This window comes from Pterocles gutturalis, unplaced genomic scaffold, assembly GCF_000699245.1.
Source record: "Pterocles gutturalis isolate BGI_N339 unplaced genomic scaffold, ASM69924v1 scaffold27954, whole genome shotgun sequence".
NCBI lineage: Eukaryota > Metazoa > Chordata > Aves > Pterocliformes > Pteroclidae > Pterocles > Pterocles gutturalis.
The window spans coordinates 1,928-18,659 of record NW_010131495.1 but is presented as its reverse complement, the minus strand read 5'-3'; the positions used below and the strand labels follow the sequence as shown (position 1 = coordinate 18,659).

Below are 16,732 nucleotides of genomic sequence, written 5' to 3'. Positions count from 1 at the left end.
TCAGAGTACATAACAGCGATCTGTGTTTAGAAAACATTGCCACTGAAAGGAACGCTTCTTAAGGGCCTACATTATTATTCAAATTGATGCTGAGGATGATGTAAAGAAGGAAGCCTGTTCAACAGCACTTCACTGATCTTTCTACAGCAACGTACATCAGCCTCATTATGCTGTTTATACAAACACAGTAAGATGCCCTCCCATTGGTATTACACTACTAATTGGAACTATTACTTTCAGAAAGAAAAAGTTATAAAGGCCAAAATGGAAACCTGGTTTTAATGTATATAACAGCATTCCCTTCTTTACTGAGGTCCGCTGGATTTATAATTACAAATCCATTCTAACCTATCCAAGCATGCTGTACACTACATTTATCAATGAATTGAATCAATACAATACTTTTACATTGCTCTTTTGCTGTCAGGTTTCCCAAATAAATATTGTCTTAACATAATGAAAATAGACTGCATCTGGCATAAACCCACATAAAATTAATTCTAGGAGGTTTCCAGCCAAGAGGGTGAGGAAGGGGTGGTCAGTGCAAGAAGACAACGCAGCAGCTACTGCTTCACTCTTCAGAGCCACTCCAGTGCTTCCCTACATAGGTTTGATCCCACAGGTCTGCAGCACGTGCTAAACTGGGGGCTTATGCTAGAGTTTGATTAATATGAAACTATGTAATCTTTACTTTTTAATAAACACAAAATACACATTTTGAAGATATCTGAGGAGAGGAGACTGAAAAGTGGGAACAAGTAGAAAACTTTGTGCTAAACTGGGGGCTTATGCTAGAGTTTGATTAATATGAAACTATGTAATCTTTACTTTTTAATAAACACAAAATACACATTTTGAAGATAATCTGAGGAGGGGAGACTGCAAAGTGGGAACAAGTAGAAAACTTTGTGGCAGTTATGCTTACGTGTCTTCGTAGACCAAATATTCATCTCTCCAAGTAGAAAACTTTGTGGCAGTTATGCTTCGGTGTCTTCGTAGACCAAATATTAATCTCTCTTATTTTTTTTCCTGCTCTTTTTTTCCTGGTTCAGCAATAGGTAAGCCAAGAATGTCAGTGAATATCTCTGCTGTGATTTCCTCTGGAATTTGTTCTTCAGTCAAAGCTGCTGCACCTGGAGAACAGTAACAACAACACAAAACACACAATAGCAATGTAAAAATAGCTTTGCAGATCAGAAAAAATGAGCAGCAGTAAGTGGGCGGAATGCTTTTAAACATGTACAAAGTAATCATGAAAAAGTATTGGTTTGCTAGCTTAATACTTGATGCATTCGTATCAGAGATTGAATCTGTCGAATCCCTGAGGCTGCGAGTCTCACCTTGCAAGTAGACCCCTGCCTGCCTCAGAGGGGTCAAGGGGCCAGACGCAATATTTACACTCGGGCGATTTGATGTGATTTCAGGATCCCAAGGAATCCAGGGATTTTGAGTTGCTTTGCAGTGCTAGGCAGTTCCCTTCGGAAGCTGCACCTTCGATGCATGCGGCCAGTGGCCCTAACCAGGTGCTGTTCTGGACTGCTGTGGATGGGGACATGAGTTGTACAAAAATATGGCACTTCCCAGCAGTTCCAATTTCAACAGGCGATGCCAGTTGGCTCAAATCAATGCTGCATTTGCTGTTCTAGACTGGTGTGGACTGGGACATAAATTGTAGACAAACACGGTGGTTATCAACAGCTCCCTTACAAGGGGCATTGCCGCCTGGATGAAATCAACACTGCGATTTGCATATCGTAGGATTCCTTTTTGCCTTTGGATTTTGGCGTGTAAACCTTCCACTGTGTGTTGCTAATTCCAGTTCCACGCCAGCAGATAAACAGCAGTGTAATCTTGTCAGGTCCCAGTTATATTTCATTGTTCATTTATTTTTAGCTACACCCGTGCAATTGCTGCGTGGATGAAGGACAATCTATAGCTCTATGACTATTTTTGCAATCCTGTCTGAGCGTTTTTGACAGCTCTTGGCCTAACAGGGTAATGGGTTTGCAATTTAAATTATTCTGTTTGGGAACTGAAGCGCTCCTGCTTCTGTGCCATGTGGAATGCTAATCCTGTACCTGAGGGATCGTAGGTGTCCGGTTCGGATTCGTCTCCCCCAGGATGCTTGCCCAGCAGGGTGGTCAAACACTGCGCCAGCTCGTCCTCCGTCATATGCTCTCCTGTACACAGCAAAGCAAAACCAGCCTCTTGGGTTACGGTGTCGTTAGCACCAAAACTAGAAGGCAACTCAAACAAGAACAGTGTACAAATGAAACAGGATGGTTTGAAAGAGGATTCAGCTTCTCTGAGATGCACAGATACACATCACCAATCGAAATGCATGATCCCAACACGGGAAAATGTTGATCCTAAGGAAAATTGTTCTTGCATATTGCATTTTAGGCAAAAATGTTTATCAAAGGGAGAAATTCTGACGCAGACAGCTCGTTAGGCTACATTGCACTTGCAGAGGCTTGAGCTTCTGTTCCCACTGAAGAATTAGTGGCATAGGACAGACCACAGTCTGTGTCACCCCATGTCCGTGGCTGGAGCTATTTCCATGCAGAGGAGGAAGAGGAAGGTGCAGGAAAGCCTTGATCTAATATCCTAGAATAACCTGGACATAGCACTTGTTCGCAGTTAGTGGCTGGCTCATGCCCTGAAGCACAAGGTTATAGATCTGTTATGAAACTGCTCTGTCTGTATCTATTTATGGGTGTTCACACCATCCGTATAAATAACTAACCTTTCTCACACCGGTCAAATCCTTGGTTTCCAAGGATCTTTGTGGCAAGGAGTTTTACCAGGTGGTGTACTGAGTGAAACAGCGTTACCCTTTGCCTGTTTGGATGCCTAGCTGCACAAAATCTCCCTGCTCTTACAACAGGAGCAAGGCAACAGAGGTTTGTTATTTACGGCATCGGCCATAAGCATATTTATACACGCCTTTACAGAGCTGCCTCTGATTCAGCTGAGCTAAATCATTCCCTCTTTTCAGTCATTCACACATGGATTCAGTCCAGGACTAACCAATTTCATCCCTCCTTTCTTGTCCCCCTCCTTTTCGGTTTTATACAACCTTTCTGGAGATTGTGTGACTGGAAGAGAGAGCAGTGGTTCAGATAAGGGTGTGCTGGAAGGATACAAGTTGCCAAGATCCATACTCATCATTTGACAGACAAGGTACTTCAGGCCAGGAGAGATTCCCAGAGCAGTAAAATAAGTGCAGCTGAGACAATAGACATGATTATTCAATTTAAAATCCTAAAACAGGTGGCTCCACACGCCTGCTCTGGTTACCAAGCTATAGTTCCAGATTAATTTTTTGCTGCAGTGAGTACATGCTGAAATTGAAGGCAGAACTACCAAGCATAAAACTAATATTAGAAAAGAAATAACTCACCTCTGCACTGAAGCAGCAACAGTAAGTCTCCTCTGTCAATAACTTTGTCTCCATTCTCATTATCATAACCAAGAACCTGAAACGCTTGTTGTATTTTTTTCATTGACAAGCCAAATGCAGGTCGATGATTTATATAAAGCTTGATAAAATCCCCAAAATTGATTTTTGTCACTTGTTCTCCAGTGTCCACATACTCACTGAATTTTACTTCGTTTATCATTTCTTCAATCTAAAGATCAAGGCAAGACAGATGATTATTACACGTTTTCTTTTTGAAGAGCATCAGACCAGTTTCCACCCTCAAGAATGCCAATGCACCATAATCAAGCACGTACTGGTTCCACAGCTGTCACCACCATCTCCCAGTGTTGAGCTAGCACCCAGCAGCTGAGGGTGGACACGGCTAATGGTTACACACTTGTTCTTGTGACAATATTAGGTAAAGATGGGGGTGACAGATTTTGGATTTCCTCTGTTTGCACGACAGGCGCTCAGCTGCTGCTACCAGTACCTTTGCTGCAGCTGTGTCTCCAGCTCTGGGGGCGGTGGGCAGACAAACCACAAAACAATAAATATACCACCCGCTACAAAGTGCATGCGTGAAACACGGTGTGTACGCACCCCGGCAGGCATCACCATCTCCCCCCATGCCGTGCGTCTGGGGCAGTTCTGCTGCTGCACAAGCCAAATGTGAGATTTTCTCAGTGGGGCTGACATCCTGCACAGCTGGATCGCTCACTCCTCTCTCGAGCAGAGGGACAAGCACTGGCCGTGCTGGATGCTGGTGGTTTTCCTGAACTCTGGCGCAGTGAGTCAGCCCAGCTGGCAGCTGTGCAGATGTGTGTCCGAAAGGCAGGATCTGCTCCGTGCCTTCATTGTCCTCGTGCTCCAGGAGGCAGCCCCTTCGGAGATACACAGGCAGCAGAGAAACGGGGGAGAATGCCCCGTGCCAACGCATACCAGGGCTGCTGCTCCCCGGGAAGGGAAGATGATGCAAGATCTCCTCGGGGAGGATTTTGCATTCGGCCTTGAGCCTTTGTCCTTGTGTCACAAGTTTTTCCACTGAATGAAGCCCAGGGACGAGGGCAAATCTCATTGTAGTGAATGTCATGCCAGGCAAGAACAGGCATTTTCACTCAGCTCTGGCTCATCTGGCATTATGTTTTATACCAGTCCCACTGAACTACGAAAGAAAAACACCAATTCCTAAAAGCCTTGCTTTCCCTCTCCTGCTTTTCCTTTATTGAAATACTCTAGAGAGACATGAACTTTCTCTCTGTATTTTTAATACCGTCCTGCCTGCTTGGAGAAGTAGACAGTAGGCTGCCTGGTTTCACAGCAGCCTAGCACCTCTGTTTCCATGCCTGAAATGCTGTTTTCATTTTGACTTGGGGTGGGGGGGGGCATTAACAGTTACTCTTCCAGAGACGCTTCCCAGGGGAATATGTTCTCTGTGTCCCCAGGAGGTGAAAATGTAATGAGCCAAGGAAAAGATCTAACAGAGTACACGGGGATAACGCCACAGCTTGACACAAGGGCAAAGCAGCCTCGGCTCAGATGAATATTTGCTGGTTGTGGGGGCTCCAAAGCAAGCCTGAGAGGTGGTGGCTGTGGCAAAGGTCCTGCCTCCCATCTGCTGGCTCTCCTGGCAGTGAGTGTGCCCGGGCAGATGGGGCGGCACTGACTCCCAGCACCAGCTCAGCAGCCTGTGGGGTTCCTGTGCAACGGCAGAGCCAAACGCCGCCTCCTCCGCAGACAGATGAAGGGAGCGCAGCGATGTACTGCTTCCCTTGGGAGAACCCCTCCTGCGTTGAAGGGCTGTAGCTGGTGCAAAGAGGTTGTTATTTAAATCTCTTTGCATCCAGTTCGGTAATTTTGTATGCGCTTTAATTACCCTTTTGCCAGGTTACAACATTACAAATGAGGTTTGTGTACAATACAAAGTGCCTTGTGGAAACAGCCACAAAAGGGGAAGAAGCAGCACCCTTATCAAATCAGATGCCTTTGTCTGCTGCAAAATTTGAAGCTAAAAAGCTCTTGAGAAATGTTTGATAGGAAGCTCTGCTGCTGCAACCTGAAAGGCAAGCTCAGAGGGAGTTTCTGCAGAGTATATCAGTTATGAAAGAGCTTGAAGTTCCACGAGAATAAAAGCTCCTGTCTCCATCTAAAATCATTCTTTCATTAGTCCCGGGCAGAACAAGAAAAAGCAGCTCTGTCAATGTCCACGTGAGCGAGTGCATGGAGCTGGACGTTCCCACCCATGCTATAGTGTATATAGGATGCTCTGGTTGAGTCTCCATCCGAGCAGGAGGGACTCAGCCCGTGGCCACATGCTGCGTGTGAAGCAGCTCGGCCAGCACTGGAAGTCACAGTGGAAGTCACAGAGAGCCCAAAGCACATCACTGCCTGCACACAAGGTACTGTAGCCCATGGACTTTGGAAAGTTGGAGGCTGCTGCCCTTGGGAGCCGAAGGAAGATTCCTTCCTCAGCTTTCTCAGTTCACCTTCTGAAGAAACCCACCTCTGCAGTGGCAGCAGAGCACTCAGCCTCCAGAAGACCCAGAGGTCATCTTTGGTTGGACGCTTCTGAACCATCAGGCTCCGGGTTTGCTCAGCCTGCCCCTGTGGTTTCCCAGCTCTCTCATGAAGAATCATTATTTTTTGAGGAATTTGCTGCCAGATTCTGACCACCGCTATATTGATGCAGACCAGGTTAGATACACTGAAAGCCAGCAAATATGCTCTGGAGCCATCCACAGTGACAATGGTCAGAATCTGGCCCTTGGGACACTTGGTAAATGCAACCAGTCTTGCTCTTTTTTTTTTTTTCTAATAACAACAGAAAAAACAACTGACCAACCTCTTCCTCTGATGGATAAAATCCCATTGCTCTCATTACAGAAGGAATTTCCTCCAAGGGAATGTGCGTTGACACCTGTCTGGTCTCCAGCGTATCGATACCATGGCTGCGCAGCTGTGCGTAGTAAAAATAGTCTTCCAGTTCCTGCGAGGGGTTCAGACAAGATACCATCAAGCTCAGTTACCAGCAGGCACAGAAGATAAGGCTGCTTTTAAGATTTACTAACAGGCATATCAATGAGATTGCTGTTAAAGGTGAGCTGGACAAAAACATAAAGAAATGTCAGGCCTGTATAAATGAATCTTAAAGTTCCAGCAGATGTTGCTGGACAGCGTTCACGGTGAGCATAATTACCCTGAAGAATTCGCCTTCTCTGCCGCCGTCCAGGAGGTTGTAGAATGGAATCAAGTCCTCCCCACCCAGGGAAGCGGCAGCATCCAAGGCACTGGCAGAAGCAGAGAAAAGAGGGTACAGGAAGGGTTCATGTGAGGAGAGATTTCACATTTCCCTTTCTGGTCATTGTTCACAGACAATTTCAATAAATAAATAAAATCCCCGGGCCTCAGAATGCAGGAAAGGCAAGCACCGCCTTGAACCATGCACTATTTTATCATCAGCCTGCACTTCTACAGCATATTTCATACCCAGGTTTTACATACAATAGCACAGTGTGGGAATTAATTATTACTGAATGGTCCTCTTGTTTGGTGGAACGAGCGCAGGGCTGGGAGCCAGGAGCTTTTCCATGGACTTCAGCTTGGTGTCTGGCATTTAGCTTTTCTGCTTCCTTATAGAGACATTGAGGGAGATGAATTAGCTGGATCAGCATTTTGAACATGCAGAATGGGCCGGGGCTTGGTGTTTGCAATAAACCACACAAACGTACGCTCCCCATTCCTTGCTCTAACACATTCCTCCCCAATAACTCACACCATTACGGTGCTTCCTCAGCTGTCGCGGGTGACTGTGCCGCCGGTGCAGCCTCCGTTACACTGAAAGCCTCCGAGTGCCACCTCTTTGTTTCAATTTCATAGGCAGTTGGAGCCAAAAGAATCTCTTCGGCTTGTGCAGATGGAAAAGGAACCCAAGCCTGGTAGCGCAATCGCGGGGTAGCGTTGCCACATAATCCCCCACGCCTGGCAGCGGCTTTCGCACACACCTCTGTAGCGCTGCTTCCACTGGGGTTTTTTTGCAAGCTTCATGCTTTTTTTCATAATTAAGTTATTTGGGTATTAAACACAGCGGAGATGCACAAGATGCCAGAAGCAGCAATAAAAAGATAATTAGCTCATCAAGAGCTTTCCTCTGAAAACAAATTACATAGAAAGTCAATGTTGGCTGGACCCTGGCCAACCATTATAAAGCAGGATCATTTATATTCTATTGCCTTCCTTAAAATGTCGCTTATTCTGACCCCCGACTGCTTAAGCCACACAAAGTGGAAAAGAAAATAAATAAGCCCATTGCTTTCCCATCTAGTTTTCCTTTGTTCTGGCACACGAAGGTGAGCTGGCTCCGCACCCTTTGGGCTTTCCTTTGAGCAAGCGGTACCTGCAAGAAGTGTTTTAGGCAGGACCAGGACATGTCCTGACCATGAAGCCGTTGTCCTAGGAAGGTGAGGGGCAACAATGCTTCACAGGTTCATGCGCACGCCAAAAGGCATAAATAGGAGTGAGGCTAAAAGCCAGCTCCCGTGGGGGTGATTTGCCAGAAACCAGGAGACTGTGCTAGACAGTAAAGGTGACACAGAGGATAAAAAAAAAAAAATCCTGCCACAGATGGACAGAGACCGTGCCACACTATCCGCCTTTTCTAGCCCCAACACGGGCTAAGCTTCCTTGCGAGTCCTCAAAGTGTGGGGTTGCTCTGCGCTGGGAGTTTTCAGCTCATTTGCAACTGCCCGCTCCCTCCCAGTGTACGCGTGGATCTACTGGGCATCGGCAGCCGCGCTGGCCAGGGGAGAGCCCTCTGCCCTGCACGCACATTGCAACGAGCAGCTTTGGCTCTTGACGTGCAAAGAAACCGAAATACATATCCTGCCTCTGCTGCATTACCCGCTGCCGTGTGGGAGCACGCGTCTGGCACCGCTGCCCCAGGGAGCTGGCAGAGGGGAATCCCACACTTCCAGCGAAAGGCGGAAGAAGCCTGGCAGGGTTTATCGCCGACGCTCTGGGCCAGAGCCTGGAAATCCTCATTTGCAAAAGCTGCCTGCCCTCCTCCAGCCGCCCCATTTGCTGCAGTCCATTTACTCGTGTAAGCAAAGCTTTATAGGATTAAGGTGGCTTGTCCTAAATCCAGTCTTCAAACACAGGGGGGATTCCTGGCAAATGCTGCCCTATCCCATTTGGAGAGCAGACACTTTTTTACCAGCAGCCGCCCTGTACACTCCTCCTGCAGCCGGCTCTGCTCTTCTGAGCCCCCGACTAACCCCAACAATCACACCCACCAGACCCTCCCGAGGACCAGAAAATCCTCTGCTCAACTTCTCACCATTTAGGTACCATCTCCCAAACTGGAAGATTTTACAGGCACTCATTTACTGACCATGGTCACTGCCAGCGAGGTCTGCTGGGTGAATCCCTGCCGCTGACTATGGCTCCATCAGATGGAGAGGAGCAAAGGCCCCCCAGAAGCGCATCCCTCCTGTTTCAGCTGCCACCAGATGCTCGGGGCCTGACAGGTCATTGCAATCTATCAGCGCAGCATCGCCCCGTACACCGGGATAAGCTCAGAAATACCGAGGAGACCTGGCTTTGACAACTCTGGACACAAACAGAGAGCTTTCAGGACAAAAGCCCCATTCTCAGGGTAAATGCTGGGCAACATTTGCTTCAGCTGTGTTGGCCAAGCAGCTGTGGAAAGATGTAACAGGACTCCTTTCTCCTTCCTGCAGTACTCACTTGAGGTTGACCTCCCATTTCATAACCGTGCAGTCGTTCCCCCCCGCTGTAAAGACGTAGCGTCCATCGTAGGAGCTCGCAAGGTCAGCAACACCTTCTGGGTGGCAAATGAAAGCTGAGGACTTGTGGGGGTTGCCATCGACAGGCAAAATCTGCAAGCCCACCTGTAAGGAAAGAGGGAGCCTGAGAGGGCTGGGGATCCCCCGGGAAGGCTGCGTGCATCCTCCTCCCGGGAGCTGATGCGGCTCTAAGGCAGGACCACAGCCTGTGCAAGGTTTTATCTGCAGTGAAGTTCCCCCAGGGACCACCACCTCTATAAGTGGGGGCAGATGGAGCTCCATACCTTGTCCTTTGTAACATACACCAGGTAGTATTTCTGGGGGTCTGCAGTGTTTGCTGTTGGGAGGATTTTTATCTTCTCCAATGGCGAGCCATAGGTTGGTCCCAAAAGAGTCTTTCTAAAGGCAAACAATATTTTCATCCATTCTAGGGCTCACAAAACATTTTCCCTCTCCGGATGGGTGAGGATGGGTAGATATGGGTGGGTGCAAAGGCTTCGTACTGCTGGCTGAGAGGACAGGACAGGGTCCCTGGCTAGAAGGGACCACACTGGGGCTAAGAGAGGAATTTGATGCTCAGGGGTCATTCAGTCCTTGTGCTTTGCTCGTGTGGGCTCTTGTCTCTTTAGCTAATGTCCAACTGCTGCATCTCAAGTCCCATGTGCTGGGCAGACTGAGACCCAGCTGCAGCCACAGCCTTACTAGATGGCACGTTAGTGAACAGCAGAGTGGAGACAAGGATGGAGCAACCCGGGGGCCCTGGACTCATCCCGGGGTCTGCATCACTGATGGAAAAACACATCCTCGTGGGTGGGAGGAGGGAAGGTAATAGCCAGAGGAGAACATAGAGTCAGGATGGGGCTCCCAGGCAGAGGTAGTCCCGAATCTCTCCTCTACCTGCACATTTTTGTTGTTGTGTTGTAGAGCTTCATTTTGTAGCAGTTGTTGGCAGTGAGGATAAAGGACTCGGTGCTGAGCTGTGGGTACCAGGCCAAGCACAGGGGTACAGCCACCTGCTCCACCCGGTCCCTGTGCAGGACCACCAAGTTGTCCTTGCTGCTGCTGTTCAGGTCATATTCAACCTGGAGGGAAGACAAGGAAACACAGCAACTCCCCTGTGGTCTGCCAGCACCCCGGACCTTACGGATTAACTGGATCTAGCATCTCTCGCAGCAGCCAGGGCAAGCAGACCCCAGTAACAGAGTCTAGGAGCTGCAGAACCAGCTGAGTCTCTCTCGATGACCTTGTCCAGCCCCAGCTTTAATCACAAAGCTCCTCTGCCCTCTCGACTCACCAGCTGCCGGTCCTCCCCAAGGCTCAGCAGCCGGGGCTCATCACTGTCTAACTGGACCCCGAAGAGGATGCTCCGGATGGGTTTGTAGTGGGAGTGCAGCCCTGCGAGGTGTTCCCAGCATCTGCTCCCGTTTTGCAGGACTCTCTTGTAAACAGTCACTGAGTATTTTTCATCCTGGAACGAGAGCACAAAGGTCAATGAGCCGCGATCCCTGTGCATGTCCCCTGGCTGGCAGCTCTGCACGTCCCCTCTGGGCTTAGCTCGGCCCTTTCCATTTTGTGAGTCCCAGCAGGAGGGTTAGAGTCACAGCCAGGAGAAAGCACTGGGTCAGATTGGGGCAGCTGCTCCCAAGGGTATCACCGCAGCGGTCCTCAGCCTGGCCGGAGCACCCCAGCTGGCTGGGGGGCGTTCCTGCAGAGGGGCAGCAAATCGAGTTCAGGGACTCCCCAGAAATCACAAGGAAGATGCTTCCCACTGCTGTGCCCTGGCACCCCTGCATGAAGGGGGGAGTCTTTTTCTTTGTACAGATCATCACCAGCTGCTACAACCTCTGTGCCAAACAGCTTCAACGCTGCTTCAACACTTCTGCTCTGAGACATGAGACCAAGGGAGCAACCCCCCCTTCCTCGGGCACCAGCCCGGAGAAAATCCCCACTCCAGCCCTCCCTACAGATGGACGCAGAGCTCAGACGTGTCACTACAGTTCGCGATGGGACACTGCCAGCAGCAGGTCTGTGGAGTCGCTGTGCCTGGTGACGTTTTTACAGAGTGACTCTTCCAGCCAGGAAAAGCATTCCAGAGTCACGAAGCTGTCCCTGGGGAGGGACAGCCTCCGCACTGCTCACTCAGCTGGACCTCGCAGGATGGCCGGCGATTCCCAGTCCCACCAAAAGCCACACACGTAAATCACCGAGAGGAAAAAACAAGCTTACAGCAGTGGCGAGGTACTGCGAGTCATGAGAGAAGCTAATATGAGTCACAGGACCGTGCGAGAACTTGAACTCTTTGCAGCTGGACTGAAGGGAAATGGCATCGAGGATGTAAACGCTCCCATCAGTAAAGCCAGCGGCCAGAAAATAACCTGAAAAGCATGCCAGAAAATTCTCATGATGTGACCACCCCTCCCGGGAAGCCCAGTCCTTGGCACATGGGGAGGTCATGAGGCCGGGATACCTTCAGGGTCGTAGGACAAGCACCGGATGCCGGCCTCGGTGAATACCCTGCTGACGAGGTACGTGGTCTGCTGGCAGTCCCACACCCTCAGCAGCCCACAGTGACTCCCCACAGCTAGCAGAGCCCGCCGGGGGTGACAGGCGATGGCATTCACAGCTTTCTTGGCCTCTTCCAGGAGTTTTTCAACGTTTGTCCCGTCTGTTGCAACACGGAGCACGGTTGCATCAGAGGTTGAAAGGATAAAGTTCCTGTTTAGTGTGAGAGAAACAGAATTTGATGAATCAGACTGGCTGGCTCACGTCCCTCCAAGCCATACTGCACATTAGTGTCTTTTTGGTGACTTAGTTGGACAAACACTTATATTTTGCAGTATGGAATATGCAAACACTTCTTTGACCTGGCAGGCAGGTGGTACTTTGTATTCATGACCTGATAAATCTCCCCTGGAAGACACTGGAGCTGGTTCCATTTTCTACTTGGGTAGGCAAGCCAGGAGATGAATGACATCTGGGTAGCTCTGGCCGTTTGCAAGTCACTGGTGTGTGAGACAGACAAATGAGCGATTGAGGATACTCTGAATAGTCCTTTCACACATCTCCATGCCACCATTGTCAGCGGCTCCATGTCACCCGCCCTGCCATGGCCAGGGTCAGGGGACAGCTTCAGCCCCGCGCCGCAGACAGAGCAGCTGCCTGTCCGCTCGGCTGCACCGACCGTAACGCAGCGAAGAGGGTCTCGCTGCATAGCTGGTGATGTGTAAAGCAGACGCCTGAATAATTACGCGCGTTACAGAACAAATATGTCTAGTCATCAGCCCGCCCGAGGACTGAGGGTCTGGACTGAGGGTCAAGAGAGGATCACGCAGAGACCCAAGAGCTGCACAGACAGACGGGCATGGCACAAGCGGGGTAACGGCAGCATCTTTTGCTAGTTGGCCCGTGACAGCCATCGGTTTGTGCATATCTGAAGGATGCTGCGCCTCTTGTGTGCCTTACTGGGCTCTTCAGCCACGCCTGATCCCACCAGCCTGGGGAGAGGAGCAGGCTCAAGGCTTCCCCGTTGGTTTGCTGCCTTTCGTGCTGCCCAGAGCAGCTGCAAGCGACACAGGAAGAGGGATGAGAGAACAGAGACCGACAGGGAAAACTGAACCGTTCCCCAGGGCACTGCTCCAGGCTGGGAGGAATCTGTCCCACGTGGCTCTTTGGAAAACACGTACAGCTGAGGACAGGCGTTGCCAGGAGAGCCCTAACAGGAGTGACAGACATCTGGTTTGCAGGCTGGATCGAGGCACAGAACAGCTTCATCTGGCCTGCAGATCTCCTATAAATCCCCAGGCACAGCTACATCACCCAGAGGAGCTGAGAGGAGGCAGGACCGGGCTGGGGCTCTCCCGAGCTCTGGAGTCCCCACGGTGTGACCCAGCACTGGTCCCATCGCTGCTGGGGCAGGCTCTGCACCGTCACGGCCCGATTAGCTTGCCCAGCCCTGATAAAAACTAACTGGAAATAACCATCCACAGGGGGGGTTTGAGGGGGGATTAAGGGGCCCAGCAGGAGCTGGAGGCTCGGCATTAGCACTGCCGGGTGTGCTGGGTACGTGACAGAGGAGCCCTGGGACCAGCTGATCGTCTCCGTGCCACGTTAATGCTTCTCTCGCCTGCACCACGGCATCACATCAAGTTCAGATTTTTGCTGGAGCCCACCTGGGCTCTGGTGGCTGCTGGGAGATGCCTGGGGGCTGCAGGCAGAGAGCGGCTGCCCCCCTGCTTGTGTCTGGTGGGACAAATATCCCAAAAAGCAAAAATCTGCAGAGAAGGGGTATAAAGGGGCACGTTCCCTCTCTGTCCTGCCTCCTGTCCCTGTCCTGTCCAGAAGCCCCAGTACAGGGGTGAAATCTGCACCAGTCGATGCAGGAGCCCATGAGGCAGCTTTCAGCTGAACATCTGGGGGGCAAATGCAGGAGGAGACCTGGGTTTACAAAGGAGGGGCTCACCTGTGTTTATAAAGGGGGGCTCACCTGGTGACGGAGGGCTGGCTGCTGGTGGGGCAGGCTGGGGAGGCACTGGCAGGACCAGGAGGGGTTTTGGCGAAGGAGATGGATCGAATGGGACCCATTTTGCTGTGGCCGTAGCAGGCAAGGACCTGGAGCTGCCCGTCATAGAATTTAACCTGACCTTTCACATCACCCGTTACTATGCAGCTGCAAGGAAGGGAAAGCTTTTAATCGACGCACCGATGGAGAATTCCCAGATATTCCTCGGGTAGCATCAGATCACTTCCCTTTTTGCATTTTCTCTACACAAGTGCGTGAGAAAAGCCCCCCACAGATGTGCAGGGGGAACGTCCAAGGCTCTGCAGAACCCACCAGGCTCTGCAGTGACCCTGCAGTGTCCCCTGCCCTGTCCCCAAGGCTGTCAAGGCGTTTCGTGGCTGTCTGCTCCCTCTGCCGGCAAAGGCCAGGAGGCTGAGCAAGACTCCTCCACCATCCGTGACCATCACCAACCCCGTGCCTAAGGCACCCCAGCAAAGCTGGAACCACATTGCCAGGAGCTTTCAACCTTTTTTTTTTTTTTTTTTTTTCCCCACCCAGCAAAATTCCTTGCTGAAAAAAGCCAGAGCAATATCTCATAAATCAGCTGAACCGTCTAAAGGCTGTACCTACAGCTACCGAAAACAGCCGCCCCGTTACCTCTCAGACACCGTGAGCACGGTGATGCTGTCCTTCTGCACTGGCACCAGTTTGGTGGCCTCCATGCTGAGCGGCTTGGGCCGACGGACTGACCACGTCCCACACCACCAGCTTCCCGGCCGAGGTGCCCGTCAGAGCTCGCGAGTTGTCAAAGTGAAAAACCGACTGGCTGAAGTATCCCACCACGCTGCTGAAGGTCTGCAGAGAGAGCGGCGAGGCCGTGCATCCCCTCCGCAAGCAGAGATGCTCCTGCTTGGTCCCTGCATGTGACATCCCCTCCCTGTCCCATGGCAGGACCATCAGGAGCCCCCGGAGGAGATGCAGTGGGGGGGTGTCTCTGGGGGACAGAGCCCCTCCTGACCTCAGCTCAGGCAATCCTGGCTTGTCCCTTCAGGGGGACAGGACGGGGATGTGGCCCCTGCTTTTGCTGAAGGGGGTGGGAAGGGACAGTGCTGCCGGGAGAAAAGCCAAAAGGGTGCTATGCCATCTTCCCCCCCGTGCTCACCTGGCTGCTCAGGAGTGGCGCGCCGTACTGCAAACCGGCGTCGCCCTGGGGAGAGCACAGAAAACATCCCGGACAAGTGTTTTGTAACCATGCTCTGCAGTGCCAGCGTGTCCCCTGCCGTGGTGCCCAAAGCAGGGTTCCTGGGACAGAAAGGCTCCAAGAGAGCCCAAACCACCCTTTCCCTCCACCCACTCCCCTCCCAAAAGCTGCAGATGGGCACAAGGCACCCGAAGGGCCCGCGGGAAGGCAGGGGTGGGAGAGGCAGGGGTTTCCACAGCTGAGACCGACCCCGCGCGGGACAGCGATGCTCTGCCCAGAGCTCCTTCCAGTGTAGTGGGGCAGGGAGCGGGGAGGGGTGAGGGAGGCAAGGGCAGGGACAGATCTGCAAAGTGCAACCCCCGGCCTGGGCAGACATCTGCCTCTTCAGCCCTCGCTGCCTCCTGACCCTCTGGGAACATGTCTGGCACCAGAAATACAACTTCTCGTGTCCCTACTTACCCACAGGTAAAATATCACCTGGCTTTTGCTGTTGCTGACAAACTCATAGGGATTTTGAGGGTTAAAAATGATGTAATCCTGAAATTAAAGAGTGAGAATCCCATTAACACCAAGCTTTCTGCTTATTCTTTCCTTCAGAACCTCTGCTTTTACCCAAAACCCACTTCACCCCCTGCACCGAACTGACAACAGAGCCCAAATTCCCCGAGAAACTCCAGCGCTGTGCTCTCTGCGAGCAGGGGCAAGAGGTGGGACCATGGGCTTTTGCTGCCATGAGCCCCAGCTGGTGCCAGCGCTGTGGTGGGGGACATCCTAGAGGGTCCCCTCCGTGTCCCCTGGCTGTCGGGCAGCGCAGGAGCAGCGATAACAGCCCCGGGATGCTCGGCTGCACTGGAGCACGGCAGGGATGAGGCATGACCCTGCCTCCCATCCCCAGACAGTGTCTCCCAGCAGCCCTGCACTGGATGGGGACATGGAGGGGACAGGCGAGGGTGGGGCTGCCCAGTCCAGCCCAGTCCAGCTGCTCTGCATCCCTCGGCTGCGATGGCTCACCTGGTACCCGAACTCCGGCCTCAGCTCTGTGCTGCACGCGGGTGTCTCTGTGGGCAAAGTCCACTTCCAAACACAGACTCTCTGGCAGAGAAGGGAAACCAGGGGACATTTGTGGCTTTCTAGGAGCTCAGGGAAGTCAGGTGAACCCTCCAGCTACAGGGGATGGTGGGGAATCAAAGGCTGGAGCAGGATATACCCAGCATGGCCTGGCAGCAGGGAGCTTAATTTCCAGCAGTGCTGCTAGAAAGGGCTTCAATGAAAGTGCATTGGAGTCAAAAGCTTTTATCCCAACTTAAGATCTGTTTTCTCAACTCCACGGTGTTCACTTCAATGACATCCAGGTCTGCCTTCCAATGGCTCAGCAAAACCAAGCCAGCGCTCTGCAAACCCGCCCCACCTCTCCTCTGCTCTCCCCACCCAAATTCCCCCCTCCCCTTCGCTGCACCGGGAGACACTTCCAGGGATCCATCCCACAAGGCTACAAAACAAAAAGATCTTTTCTTTACCTGCACCGTACCAGCACTAACGGTTGCCAAATACTTCGCATCGTGGGAAATAGCAATGGCGCTGACGCCGTCCCGCAGATGGCTCCCAAAGATGGTGCGCACCGGGATCCTGCGGAGCAAAGTCCCCGGGAGCGAAAATATTACAGCTCGGAGACATGATGGGCTTCATCTGGGGGAGCTCAGCCCTGCCTCAGCATCCCATGGGCGTGGGTGACATGGGGACGATGAAGCCCTCGGTTCGGTTTTGGCTCCTTTGCTGCTTTACCCCCTCCCCATGTTTCTCCCATTTCACCC

The 16,732-nt window shown here is 51.5% G+C and overlaps 1 protein-coding gene across 1 annotated transcript in view; it reads right to left on the bottom strand.

Annotated features, from left to right (window-relative positions):
* Positions 1-1,017: 1,017 nt before the first annotated feature.
* The window catches only part of WDR66 (WD repeat domain 66), a gene marked incomplete at its 5' end in the record, with an annotated part of 17,013 nt that continues 1,298 nt past the window's right edge, over positions 1,018-16,732 (bottom strand). The window contains 18 exon segments of the mRNA XM_010080642.1: positions 1,018-1,133; positions 2,079-2,180; positions 3,404-3,632; positions 6,264-6,407; positions 6,618-6,708; positions 9,164-9,327; positions 9,507-9,621; positions 10,120-10,304; positions 10,517-10,690; positions 11,449-11,597; positions 11,690-11,937; positions 13,706-13,888; positions 14,378-14,455; positions 14,457-14,575; positions 14,883-14,927; positions 15,381-15,458; positions 15,933-16,013; positions 16,439-16,547. Of these exon segments, the coding sequence (XP_010078944.1) occupies positions 1,018-1,133; positions 2,079-2,180; positions 3,404-3,632; positions 6,264-6,407; positions 6,618-6,708; positions 9,164-9,327; positions 9,507-9,621; positions 10,120-10,304; positions 10,517-10,690; positions 11,449-11,597; positions 11,690-11,937; positions 13,706-13,888; positions 14,378-14,455; positions 14,457-14,575; positions 14,883-14,927; positions 15,381-15,458; positions 15,933-16,013; positions 16,439-16,547 (2,410 nt within the window).